Genomic DNA, 12,728 nt, shown 5'->3' with positions numbered 1-12,728 from the left:
TGACTACAAAATGCAAATTTGCTCCCTGCTCACTTAGGAGAAACTTGGCTTGACTGTGGGACCTAAGGTCGATGACTTGCCCCTAAATCACTCTGTGGGCAGGAGGGTTTGGGAGCATAAGGTGAAATTCACCCCAACACCCATGTTTCATCCCCGTGCCTTCTGCTCCTTTCATCAAAGTGGAGAAAGATGAAAGAGAATCATTCTAAAGAGGCAATGAGAAGAACCCTCCCATGTCCCCCCCCAAACAAAATTCAACCCAGGGAGGCTCGTGGCCAGGGGGACCCACTGACCCCACAGGCAGGTTCACACCCTGGCCATCAGGACTTTGAGTCCAAAGTCTATCTCCTTGCCACAAATCAGAGGCCCCACTCCCATGAGCTCCACCTGCCCCCCACCCATGCTGGGGCCAATCCTGATCCCAAGAAGGAAGGCACAGATTATGGAAAATTCCAGCCCGAGAACCTGGGCCTCAGCCTCATAGTCTGGCCCTGCCCCCTTGGTTCCATTCTGTTCCTGTGCTTTGGTCAATGCACCTGTGATGCAGGCCCTGGTTCGCCTGGGCCCGTGCCCATCTCCTGGGGAGCCCAGGGAAGCAGAGCACAGACCCCGAGGCTGATTGCCAGGCTGGAGCCCTGGCTTTGCTCCCTCCAAGCTGCGTGACCTTGGGTAGGTTTTATAACTGGAGTGCCAGCTTCCCACCTGTAAAATGGCGATGACATTTACAGCGAAGCAACATTCCCAACTTCTTACGAGCATGTGTGGAATCCTGGTGCTCGAAACGACAGCACACACTTAGCCCCTGCTGGACAGACCCCAGCTGCCCTATGAGAGCCATGCAGACCTTCACGGATGGTTCTGACACACGACCAGGGCTGAGGGTTGATGCTACAGACAGTTCAGCACAATTCAGATCTGCCCCATAAACTCCTACGAAGGCAGGAGAGCACCGCGGTATAACCCGCAGGCTCTGGAGCCAGGCTGCCTCCACCCAGAACCCGCCTCTGCCCCTTCCCGGAAGCTGTGTAACCTTGGGCAAATGGTTTCATCTCTCTGGGCTTCAACTTCCCTGCCGTTGACAAGGGGCTAATCATGGCCTTTCCCTCGTGGGACTGTATAAGGATTAAGAAGTAAATACAAGCAAAGCACTTTAAAAAGTGTCTCACATAGCACAGGCACGTAAAAAATATTAACTCCTACTAATTATTCTCCACCAGCGGTTTTTCATCTTTGAGATTCATAGGAAGCTGTGGTGCTTCTCCAAAAGCATGCACATCCCTCAAGGTCTGCCCACAATTTCTGGAGAGTCCCAGGATCCTTACCTTGCCCTAAGAAGTGGCCCCCTGAAGCGGGCCCGCTCAGGAGAGGACAGCTTTACCTCTCCCTGCCTCCACATGTCCAGGCACACTCTCATCTCTTCTGGTCTCAAACCCTGTGCTTCTAAGGCTTCTCCCTCCTCCCTTGTCCCAGCTTTCCCCCAGGCTGGTCACAAACCTCACCACCTGCCCTGGCCCCTCCCCACAATACACGACAGATCCACAAATGCCCTGGTCTTGACCGTTCAGCCTGGCTGCCCTCTCACCCTCTCCCAGCCTCCCTGACCCTACACTTCCATTCGGTGCTTGTCCAAGGCTCAGAGATTTAGAGCTTAGGGCTGAGGTTACTAAACCCCACTGGAAGATGCCTCAAACACTGAGAGGTAAACTCTTCGCTGAGGCTTAATTACGCACAGATGTTGTGATGGGGTGCCCGTGTGCAAAGGCAATCTATCTCCAGTTTTAAGAGCTGAACTGGGTTCACAGTGCAAAATTTGCTTCTCACTTGTTATGTGTTTAGGCAAAATTAATTACTCAGGAGCCTTAGTCACACCATTGTCTTAGGAACAGTGTGTGGGTTTTAGAAGTGGCAGGTCAAATTGTTACATTAATTATTTACCCATTTGGCATCCTCATTTCAGAAATTTGTGTTATTATTATTATTACATGTCTTGGTCTGGCAGATGCTAGTTGGCCCCAGCCAGAGGATGATTTGCTGTTTCCATGGGAACGGTGAAGGAGATGGTTCTGTTTGGTTCATAGTTCTGGTGCTGAGGAGCACCCTGCCAGCTAAGAGGCAACAGAATGTCCTCAAGCGAGCACCAGAGATGAAATCAGAAAATCTGGGTTGCAGCCCTAGCTCCTCTACTCGAAGACTGTCACCTGTAAGATGGGGTGATGGCTGTTGGAAGGATCCAATGTCATGGTACCTGGATAGCATCCAGGGAAGCAGAAGAAACATTTAGTCAATATTGCCTACCCATTTGTACACTCAACACTTCCTGGAGGCCCCGTCTGAGCTCCTTATCCTGAGCAGAATGAAGTGCTTGCTCTTGGGCATCCACAGAAACATAGCCAAGTCTCTGTCACAGGCTGTACATCTGGGCATGGCGCAGGCCTGGACCGTGGCAACACAGTGTGTCTGTGCCCCACTAGATGGGACCTTTTCTCAGGTGGGAGCCAACCAGCTCTTTCTCAGCTAGGCGCCCCCAACTCCTAACACAACGAGCTCAGGAAATGCTCAGGAAATGTGGGATAAAGCAGAGGAAGACATGGGAGATGCAAGCAGAAGCAAACATAGTTTAGACCCCACGGCACCATGCTAATAAGTTAGTATGAGTCCTTGTCTGAGAGGGCCACATTTTTATTGAACTGGTGGCTTGAACTTCAAGGCTGGGGCAGTGTTATCAGATCTAGTCTGCACATGGGGATTTACAGGCACAAGAGGGTCTCTATGTCCAGATCTATGATGGTCAGCTGAGGAAAAGGCAGTCGAACATAGTACTGGAGGCATCCAGGCAGACCTGACTTTCAACTCACTCAAAGGGTCAAACTTGGCCAATGGCCACATCTTTCACCAACATCAGTGTGAAGACACTACACTGATCCACGGTTGTGGCTTTTCCCCCATGATCTGAGCTTTAGGATTCTCAGGTGGCTAGGGTAGGTACACTCTCAGTCTCCCCATCTCTGTTAATAAATCTGGATAGCAGAAGTATAAACACTACCTTCATTTCTTATGATGTCTTCAGAAGCCACATGAACACTTTAGTCAAGAGCAAGAGACCTTTCCATTCAATGTACTGAGACCCCCTCCCCAAGAAGAGCACTACCTGTTTGCTCTGGAACTAGCACCTGGAGCTCCTAATGGCTCTGTGACTTCCCTTCCCACATGCTCCAGGCTTCCTGTGAAGAGAGAAGGGCTGATCTCTTCAAAGAGTTGAAAGCCAAGCTCTCTGGTACAGAGTACCAGAGGGGCCCAACCCCGTGTACCATGAAGAGGAATCCCCAGGGTAAAAGGGTCCGAGACCCGCCAAGGACCAATATGTTGTAAGAACAGTGGTGTTGGCATGCATCTATCTAGGGAGAAGCATATGGAGCCCATGGGGAACATCAGGCCAATCCTCAAAGACCCATTCCAGTGCCGGCTCCTCAGCGGAGCCTGCCCTGTGCTGATCAACCACAGGACTCCCTTTCTCTGAATGGAAAGCACTTAGCAGGAGGACCTCTTACAAAGCTGCTACTTTGTATCATTTGATGTTGTTTCCCACAGTAAGTGTCCTCTATCCTCAGACAGGCAGTTCTTCTATAATACTTGAAAACACAAATTTTTTCTAATGCAACTGATATATTAGGGGGGCAGTTTGATCATAATGCAAATCTTGCATTGGCTTATGTGAGCTATCCTCCCCCAGAAGCACCATGTGAATGCAGGAAACTGCTTCCCGCCAGACTGCACGACACGGGCATACACAAAACACACACACCCCAACATCACCACAGGTGTCATGAGTCCCGCCCATGCACATCCGGCATTACAACTTTCCGTCCAATTCCAGACGACCGGCCTTCCACCACCTCACAATAATTCACAAGCGGCAACTGTCGATGCCCACCTTCACAAGCAGATGTCATGATAGAGTGCCATGTGCTCTGTGGTCTTACGTACTTCTTAGCCATTTAACATGCATAAAACTATGCTATTTCTAGTAGATTCCCACCTTCTTTTATTTTCTGTGTCACTGGTGACATTGTTTTAAATTTGCATTCTCTCTTTTGTGAATTGTCTCTTTTTGTTATTTTATTTTCTACTGAAGTATAATGAACAGTGTGACATTACTTACAGGTGGATGATTCAACAATTCTATACATTACTCAGTGCTCATCACAGTAAGTGGACTCTTAATCCCATTTATCTATTTCACCCATTCCTCCATCCACCTCCCCTCTGGCAACCACCAGTTTGTTCTCTGTATTTAAGTCCACTTTTTTGTCTTTTTTGTTTGTTCATCTGTTTTGTTTCTTAAATTCCATATACGAGGGAGATTATATAGTATTTGCCTTTCTCTGTCTGATTTATTTTACTTAGCACTACATGCTCTCCAACCATGTGGTCGCAAATGGCAAGAGCTAATTCTTTTTCATAGCTGAGTAATATTCCATCGTGTATATATCACATCTTCTTTGCCCATTCATCTGAGGATGGACACTTGGGTTGCTTCCACATCTTGGCTATTGTAAATAATGCAGTAATAAACACAAGGCTGCATCTATAGGGATCATATGTTAGTTCTGTTTTCAGTTTTTTGAGGAACCTGCTTGCTATTTCTGACAATGGCTACACCAACGTACATTCCCACTGAACGGGCACAAGTGTTCCTTTTTCTCCGCATCCTGGCCAACCCTTGTTACTTCTTGTCTTTTTTATTCTAGCCATTCTGACAAATGTGAGGTGATAACTCACTGTGGTTTTGGTTTGCATTCCCCTGAAAATGAGTGATGCTGAGCATCTTGTCATGTGTCTGTTGGCACTGTTGTAAGCCTAGCCCTATTTTCCCCATAAGCCCTGTGGTTTCTGTTGTGTGAGTCTGCATACTATGGAGGTTTCTAGGAACACATACATTGCATTATAAGAGAACTGACTGTATATTAAACAAGGTAATATATGTATAGTGTTAGGAACAGTACCAGAGCATGGTAGCATTAACTACCATCATCATCAAAGTCCTCATCCCATGCTTCACAGAGGCAGAGACCACAGCTTAGAGGCCCTTGGGTAGCACTCAGTGTCTTAGAATTACAGATCATTCAATAAACATCTGTTTGGCTCAATCAATCACATTTGGTATATCTTTGTAACTGTGCCCTCAAGAGCTTTAACGTGCAACACTAGGGACAAATCATTCAGGTTCGGAAAGAAGACTCGGGAAGGAGGCATCCCCACTCATGTCCTGCAAGGGAGGGATGTTCAGGGCAGGGACCAGTCTTCCCCTGCACTCTCACCACACCACCATGCCCCCCATTGCCCTGCCCCTCCTACCTTTAAGAAGTCAAAGTGTTTGAGCATTTGGGCCACTTTCTCAGCATTCCTCCCTTCATTGAGGAAATCCAGCTCCAAAGGCAGGTTCTTCTTGGCTTCATCCACCAGCCACATGAACTCAAACTCTGGAAACAGCTGCTTCACAGCCAGGACAAGCACCTGAAATCCACCGAGCACCCCATCAGTCAGCCCATAGCACGCACCATGGGAGCTCCGTTCCCTGCCCTCCTGCCTGGGTCTGGGCATTAACAAGTCCCCAGGCCTCACCTGAAGCAAGGGCTCCCTGCTCCCGGGGGCCTATCCCCATAGTTCAAATCCAAGATGAGAAAAGCCCAAGAGCTGCCAGCAGTAAGAACCCCCATATGCCAAGCACTCCCCACGTGCCCAGTGCTGGGTCAAGCCCTTACATTATTACTCCACTCAGTCTTCACAACTCTGGGAGGTCTGCAGTATACACTTATCCCCCATTTTACAGATGAGGAAGTCAAGGCTCTGAGAGGTTATATGATTGTCCCAAATTTGCCCAGCAAGGAAGCACAGAGACAGAATTCCACTTGAGTCCACCCAGCCCCCAAACCCTTGCTCTTGCTCACTTGCCGCCTGCTGCCTTGGCTGCACCCAGACTTGCTCCTCATGGGCCTGTTTACAAAGGGCAGGGAGGGTGCTGCAACTGTACGGCGTTCTGTTCATTTCTTAAGCTGAGGGGTTGGTACCTGAGCATTTATAATGTTGTTTTCTATACTTTTCCCATGTCTAAAATATTGCTTGATAAAAAGTACACTGGAATAAGAAAACAAGGTTGGATAAGACAGGAGGAGTAAGAGATAAGGGATGTGACCACTGGGATAAAAAGCTCAGGTTTCTGGCAATTTGGCCACATTATGGATTCTTGAGTGAGGACATGATGGAAAGCAGGATTTTAGTAGACTTATAGGGCATTTATCAGTTTAATGATGTGAAATTAAACGTTCCTGGCAGAGAACAGGAGCCCAGTGGCATCTGCAGAGCATGCCATGACCCCTACCATGGGCTGGGACTCAGTTCTGAGGCTGCCCCACACTGGGGCTCTGGATTCGAGAGAAACTGGAGAGTTTGTGGATGATGGCTCTGCAGTAGGTGACGACGGTGAGGCCAGGAACACGGGAGATGCATTTCCCTTTCCCGAGAGAAACACAGAAAGGAACTCTCCTGTTCCACTATAAGCCCTCCTTTCAGTGTTCAAAGTGACCAATCCTACCAGAAATTCTTGATATGGATTATAGTCCCAGTTCTCCAAGAATGCCCATCTCCATTCCCTGGTTATGCCAGACAGCAATGACAAGAATTAAAAAACCCTGGCATGCCTGGGTGGCTCAGTCAGTTAAGCATCTGCCTTCAGCTCAGGTCATGATCCCAGGGTCCTGGAATCGAGCTCCGCATCGGGCTCCCTGCTCAGCGGGGAGTCTGCTTCTCCCCCTCCTTCCCACTCATGCTCTCTCTATCTCTCTCTCTCAAATAAATATTTTTTTAAAAAAAGATTTAAAAAAAGAATTAAAAAACCATGGGCCCGTTGGTACCAAAAACCTACGCCATCTGTTGTGGACTGAATGTTTGTATCCCCCCAAATTCAATGCTGAAGCCCTAATCCCCATGGTGATGGTGTTTAGAGACGGGGCCTAGGAGAGGTAACTAGGTTTCAATGAGGTCATGAGGGTGGGGCCCCTATGATGCTTTTCATGTCCTGATAAGAAGAGGAAGAGACAGGGCGCCTGGGTAGCTCAGTTGGTTAAGCGACTGCCTTTGGCTCAGGTCATGATCCTGGAGTCCCGGGATCGAGTCCCACATCGGGCTCCCTGCTCAACGGGGGGTCTGCTTCTCCCTCTGACCCTCTTCCCTCTCGTGCTGTCTGTCTCTCATTCTCTCTCTCAAATAAATAAATAAAATCTTAAAAAAAAAAAAAAAAAGAGGAAGAGACAGAGCTCTCTCTTCCACGTAGGGGCACACAGGGATGGTAGCTCTTTTCAAGCCAGAAAGTCCTCACCAGGAACTGAATTGGCCAGCACCTTGATCTTGGACTTCCGGCCTCCAGAACTACAAAAAATAAACATCTGTTTTTGTTTTTGTTTTTAAGAGAGAGTGTGAGAGCAGGTGTGAGTGGAGGGGGAGGGGCAGAGAGAGAGGGAAAATCTTAAGCATGCTTCATGCCCAGCAAGGAGCCCAACTCGGGGCTCGATCTCACAACTCTGAGATCATGACCTGAGCCGAAATCAAGAGTCGAACGCTTAACCAACTGAGCCACCCAAGTGCCCCTAAATGTCTTTTATTTAAGCCACCCAGTCTATGGCATTTTGTTATAGCAGCCTGACCAGACTAAGATTCCATCCCATCTACCCAGAAGGACTCACTGAGCTCCTGCTATGAACCTAGTCTTAAGCTTCCTTTTGCCCTGGTATGTATGATGCCCAGCACTGTGATAGGCACATGCAATACAAAAGAAAGAGATCTAAAGCAGGGCCATTAACTACAAGGCATTTACAGCTTTGTCTTTAAACCCTGTGTCCTAGACGATGTACCAGATGCCATTCTAAAGGAATCATCACACAAGGTTATTATACTCAATTCCTATCAAAACCCTTTTTAATTACATTCGGCTGCAGTCTAATTTCTTTTAAGTCTTGTCTAGTCTTTCATGGGCTAGACCTGTGACCTTATGATAATTGATTTAGTTTATGTTTTGTTTCTGTTTGAGTCACACAAAGCTAGGTGGGAGGGGTGGCAACAGCAAGGCCTGGACGGCATGTGTCAGGCCCAGGCAGTGGGGATCAGCGGCCCCCAAGGCATCATGTCTCATCACCATGCCCTCAGACGGCCCTCAGCCGCCACCAAAGGGGAGAGCTGGTGCACAGGGAAACAGATGCACTCACGGGGGCCAGGGCCAAGTGCACAGCTGACATCTGAAAACACCTGAATTCCACTCTCTGGGCTCCGAGTTCAGGGAGAAACCTCTTGGACGTTTTGCTCCAGCCTCAGTTCCAGAGGTTCTCACCCAGGAAGGACAAGGGAAGGAACCACAGTGAGGCTCAGTCATTCATTCGATCAAGAATTCCTGACTCCCTTGGGGCGTCTGGGTGGCTCAGTCATTAAGCGTCTGCCTTCAGCTCAGGTCATGATCCCGGGGTCCTGGGATCGAGCCCCGCATCGGGCTCCCTGCTCAGCGGGAAGCCTGCTTCTCCCTCTCCCACTCCCGCTGCTTGTGTTTCCTCTCTCGCTGTCTCTCTGTCAAATAAATAAAAAATAAAATCTAAAAAAAAAAAAAAAAAAAGAATTCCTGACTCCCTCCTAGGTAACTACCCAGGGCCAGATGTGGGCGTACACAGGGAGCCGCATGTACCCGAGTGGGGTCTCTACCTGGGGATGAGGCTTCTGGCCAAATGATAAATCCTCATGGTTTAATATATGGTCACTGTTATTTGTGAAATATCATTGCTATCCAAACAGCATTTGAAAGGCACTTTACAGATTTTTCTGTTACTAATCAATTATATAATTAGTCATTACTAGTACTATTGGTTATTATTAATACCTAATGTCATTAATCATAAAAGCAAAGATTTGATTGATTAATTGCTAGTAACTAATTTGTAAACTAATTCATAACCCAAAAAACTTTACAGTACTCATAAAGCTGGTTTCTAAAGCACTGTGTGGGTAATGGCTGAGTCACTCCCTTGGTTAATATAAAATGAGAGGGTCTGTTGGAATGGACATCAGTGGTTCACCGCTTTATAAAAGGATACCCTCCCCTTTTATAGGAAGTCTACCAATTGGAAAATTTGATGCCAGCTATGAAGCCCAGAAAATGTACATACTCACATAATCTTGTACATAATTCAGGGGGGTTACCAACCCCTTGAACTTCAAGGGGTGGGGAGGGAAATGGGTCAGGTTAGGAGTCATCTAAAATGGTTTGGGTTGCTGCCATTAGGGACTCTTCTTGGCTGAGAAGAATAAAACAAAACCGTTTCACCTTCTGTTTTCATCCAATTCCCTTTCTAAGAGCCTGCCCTAAGTAGATTCATTTAAGTTTTTCCTTTTTGACAACAGCTGCAGTCAACTAAAATAAAACAGGTATTGTTGTCAATTTGGCTTTTTGATTTTTCTCCCAAAATGTATCTTCTCCATAAAATTCTTCCAACAGCCAATGTTTCCACCAGTGCCTAGCACGTACTCTATATTCAGCAGATGTTTACTGAATATTCACATGAATAACTGAGTGAATAAATGAACATTTCAAAGGGTTAGTCTTCTCCCTGGAGATGATTATATGTTCACATGTGTCTTACTCAAATAAATTAAGTTTTTCTATTTCTGAGGTTTCAGTGGGGAAAGGGATTACCTCTGAATTTTCGGTGACCACAGTTTTGGAATGCTTGAGAATTTTCTACGTGATTTGAAACCTTATGAGTCAATCAAGGTATGTTCAACAATTAACATTTCCTTCAAGGTAGAATAATGAAATTATTTTCCTATAGGGTCATTGGCTCACAGGAGGAAAAATCAATTGTGAGCCACACAGAAATATAATGGAAAAAAGTCACACAAAAGTTTGGAAACTAGTGATTGCTATTTATAATAACAAAAAAAAAAAAAGGAAATTACCATTATTTAGTACCTACCCCATACCAGGCACTGTGCTATGAGGCACTTTATAAACATGCTCTCATTTAATCCTCTTCTTGCCCATTTTACAGAGAAAGAAACGTTCCTGGAGGTTAAAGCATTTCTCAAGGTCACAGCTTGTCATTTCAAATGCGGGACTTGGACCCAGGGTTTTTTCGCTCCTTTCTTTACACAGCCCTGACTCATGCAATGCAACACAGCATAATACAATAGGAAGTGTGAGATAAGGTGTAAAAAAAACCGTTGTGGACTGTTAAAACTGCAACCCAAGTAAGACTGACTGTTATTAAGTTATTATATCTTATAAAAGAAATAACGCTCTCTGGGAAAACAGCACGCTAAATAGAACGCCTGCACGGATCCAAACTGGTAAAAATGGATGTTCAACAAGGATCGAAAATCAATTCAGAGTGATGTAAATAGCTTGCCATTCATGGGGTTTATCTTTGCTCCGATAAGTTATTAAAGTGCACACTTTTTACAAAACAGAATTATAGGGTGGAGAGAAGCTTCCATGGGATAGTCTACATCTCTGGTGTTTTTTAATGTCTTTTAGAAAATAAAATCAGCTGTTGGAGTCTGTGCCAACAAACATTACCTAGCCACCCACTGTTCAATCAACACATTCAGAAAAGAAACAAGATGACAGACAAGCGTGCACTAAAAATGTTCAAAAAAACTCAACGACATGACCATCACAGGTCTTTATTTTTAGAGACCCTTGGCATGGGCCAGATGGTATCAAACAGTGGATTTGATTCTGGTGCTCAGACCAGAGTCCCACCCCCGTGTGGGAGAGCACCTTGGAGACAGGTGGTACATGGAGAGCAGGAGTTAGATGCTTTAGGGGGTGACAGAGCAAGGGAATATTCATCATCAATTCCAGAAGCTTACGAGATAACAGGGAGCAATACGGGGTGGTGCTACTGGGACCTGGGGATTATGGCTTTCCCACCAGCTCGAAGGCCCTCTGAGTCCTGCCGTGCTCTCTGACAGTGAGAACAACAGTGAGATCCAGCCAGCTGAGCTCCCTGCTACTGTGGGCAAGAGCTGGGGCAAAGCCAGCCCGCCAGCAGACGAACAGACTCTGCCTTGTCAGTTCACCCCTTCCTGCTGAATCATTGTTCCAATCTCTGGGCCCAATTAGTCTGGCTCTGGACAGCCACTCAAATCAATAAGAGTCACTGGCCGTGCATCTAGAAGTAGAGTTGCCCCAACTATTAAAGGGACAATATCAGGTGATAATGACAAAGCTGAAAAACACCCCTGGCTGTGCCTTTCTCTTTTGTGCAAAGTCACTAACACCGTCAGGTCCATCAAACACCATTTACCGAGACTTGGCTCCCACCCTCCTGCCATCATTCAACAGTCTATCCAAGAGACTGTCCCCTGCCCCAAGAGGAGTGCCAGGTGCGCAGGAGACACAAAACACGAAGGTGGCATGTGCTAGTAGGTGCCAACCCAAAAGCCATTTCCCTCACCTTCCTGGCTAACAGAACCCCAATTCTGTGCATCTTTCGTGTCCTTCGAGGAAGGCAGGCCTTAGCCTGAGAAGGTGAATCATGATCAGTCTTATGTCTCTTGCCGAGACTGATTTAGACTTGGGCATGTGGCCTACTTTTGGCCAATGAGAAATGAAGGAAATGCTATTGAGGGGCTCCTTTTTGATAAGGAATATGAGGGAAGAAACAGGCCCTCTTTGGCACTGGATGTCATCTACTTGTCACAGCAGGAACTGCTGCAGCTGTTCTGGGACCATGAGGAGCACTACCCAGAAGGGCAAGCCAGAATAGAAGACAAAAGGAACCTGGGTCCTTTGAAACCACAGTGAAGTGCTGGATCAGTCAACCTTGGAACAGTCAACACTACTTCTAGGGGTCTTAAAATGTGACGTAATATAGGTTACTATTATTTACACCACTTTTAGTTGGATTTTTCTGGTACCTGCAGCCTAAAGCATCTTAACTGATACAACCAGTAGCAGTCCCCCACCTCCTCACTCTCAAAAGCCTCACCCCCAGACCTGTCTTTACAGCAGATATGTATTTGGATTTAGCAGCTCACCTCTTCAACTGCAAATATTCAAAGGTTACGCCTATTAGTCACTCTCTCCTTAGTATGAATTACTCTAGTCAGATTATCTTCCTCTCAAGACGATGCTGGGGGGGCATCACAGAGTTGGAGAAGAAAGAGGGACAACAGCGGGCAGTGGGAGAGAGGCATGAGGATGCAAAGTACCTGGAGATGTCATAAAAGGAAGCACCAGAAAGCTACGCTTTTCCTCACCCTGTCTCCAAGCTGCTGGTAGTGAAGGTGGCCCTAATGCCCCCTTGAAATCACGCTTCTCCTGCTAACACACACGAGAACCTCCCTGGGGTTTTCATTCCTAAACCCAAGGTACTATTCTAGGTCAGGACTCAGGAACAAAATTATAAGATTTATTTCAAATATCAAACGAAATGAGCTTTCCAGTTAGGCTCTATCTTGGTTTACAGAGAAGGCTGAGCCAGGGAGGATGTTTTCCACCAGAGACCAAGCCCAGCGACAAGGCAGCACCATCGGTGATGCTGTTAAGGCTGACGGTGCACGGAGGTGGTGACCTTGGCCTCAGCCACTGTTCACGAGCCACTCTGTACTCCGCACTCAGCTGCCAGGCCGTACTTCCCAAGGAAAGCATCTGATGCTTATCTCCAGGAGGAAGATGCCAAATCTTT

At 46.8% G+C, this 12,728-nt stretch overlaps 1 protein-coding gene across 3 annotated transcripts in view; it reads right to left on the bottom strand.

Moving 5' to 3' along the window:
• The window catches only part of ADCK1 (aarF domain containing kinase 1), a 116,175-nt gene that overhangs the window by 27,743 nt on the left and 75,704 nt on the right, over positions 1-12,728 (bottom strand). For 2 of the 3 annotated variants that reach the window (XM_032405699.1, XM_032405700.1), the window contains exon 6: positions 5,356-5,514. The exons of the other annotated variant lie outside the window; for it this stretch is intronic. In XM_032405699.1, coding sequence (XP_032261590.1) covers positions 5,356-5,514 — 159 coding nt within the window. The remainder of the gene's footprint in view (positions 1-5,355; positions 5,515-12,728) is intronic. 3 annotated transcript variants of the gene reach the window in all.

This window comes from Phoca vitulina, unplaced genomic scaffold (assembly GCF_004348235.1).
Source record: "Phoca vitulina isolate PV1807 unplaced genomic scaffold, GSC_HSeal_1.0 scaffold7, whole genome shotgun sequence".
Taxonomy (NCBI): Eukaryota; Metazoa; Chordata; class Mammalia; order Carnivora; family Phocidae; genus Phoca; species Phoca vitulina.
Note: the sequence above shows the minus strand (reverse complement) of the source record. Positions and strands in the feature narration are given on the sequence as shown.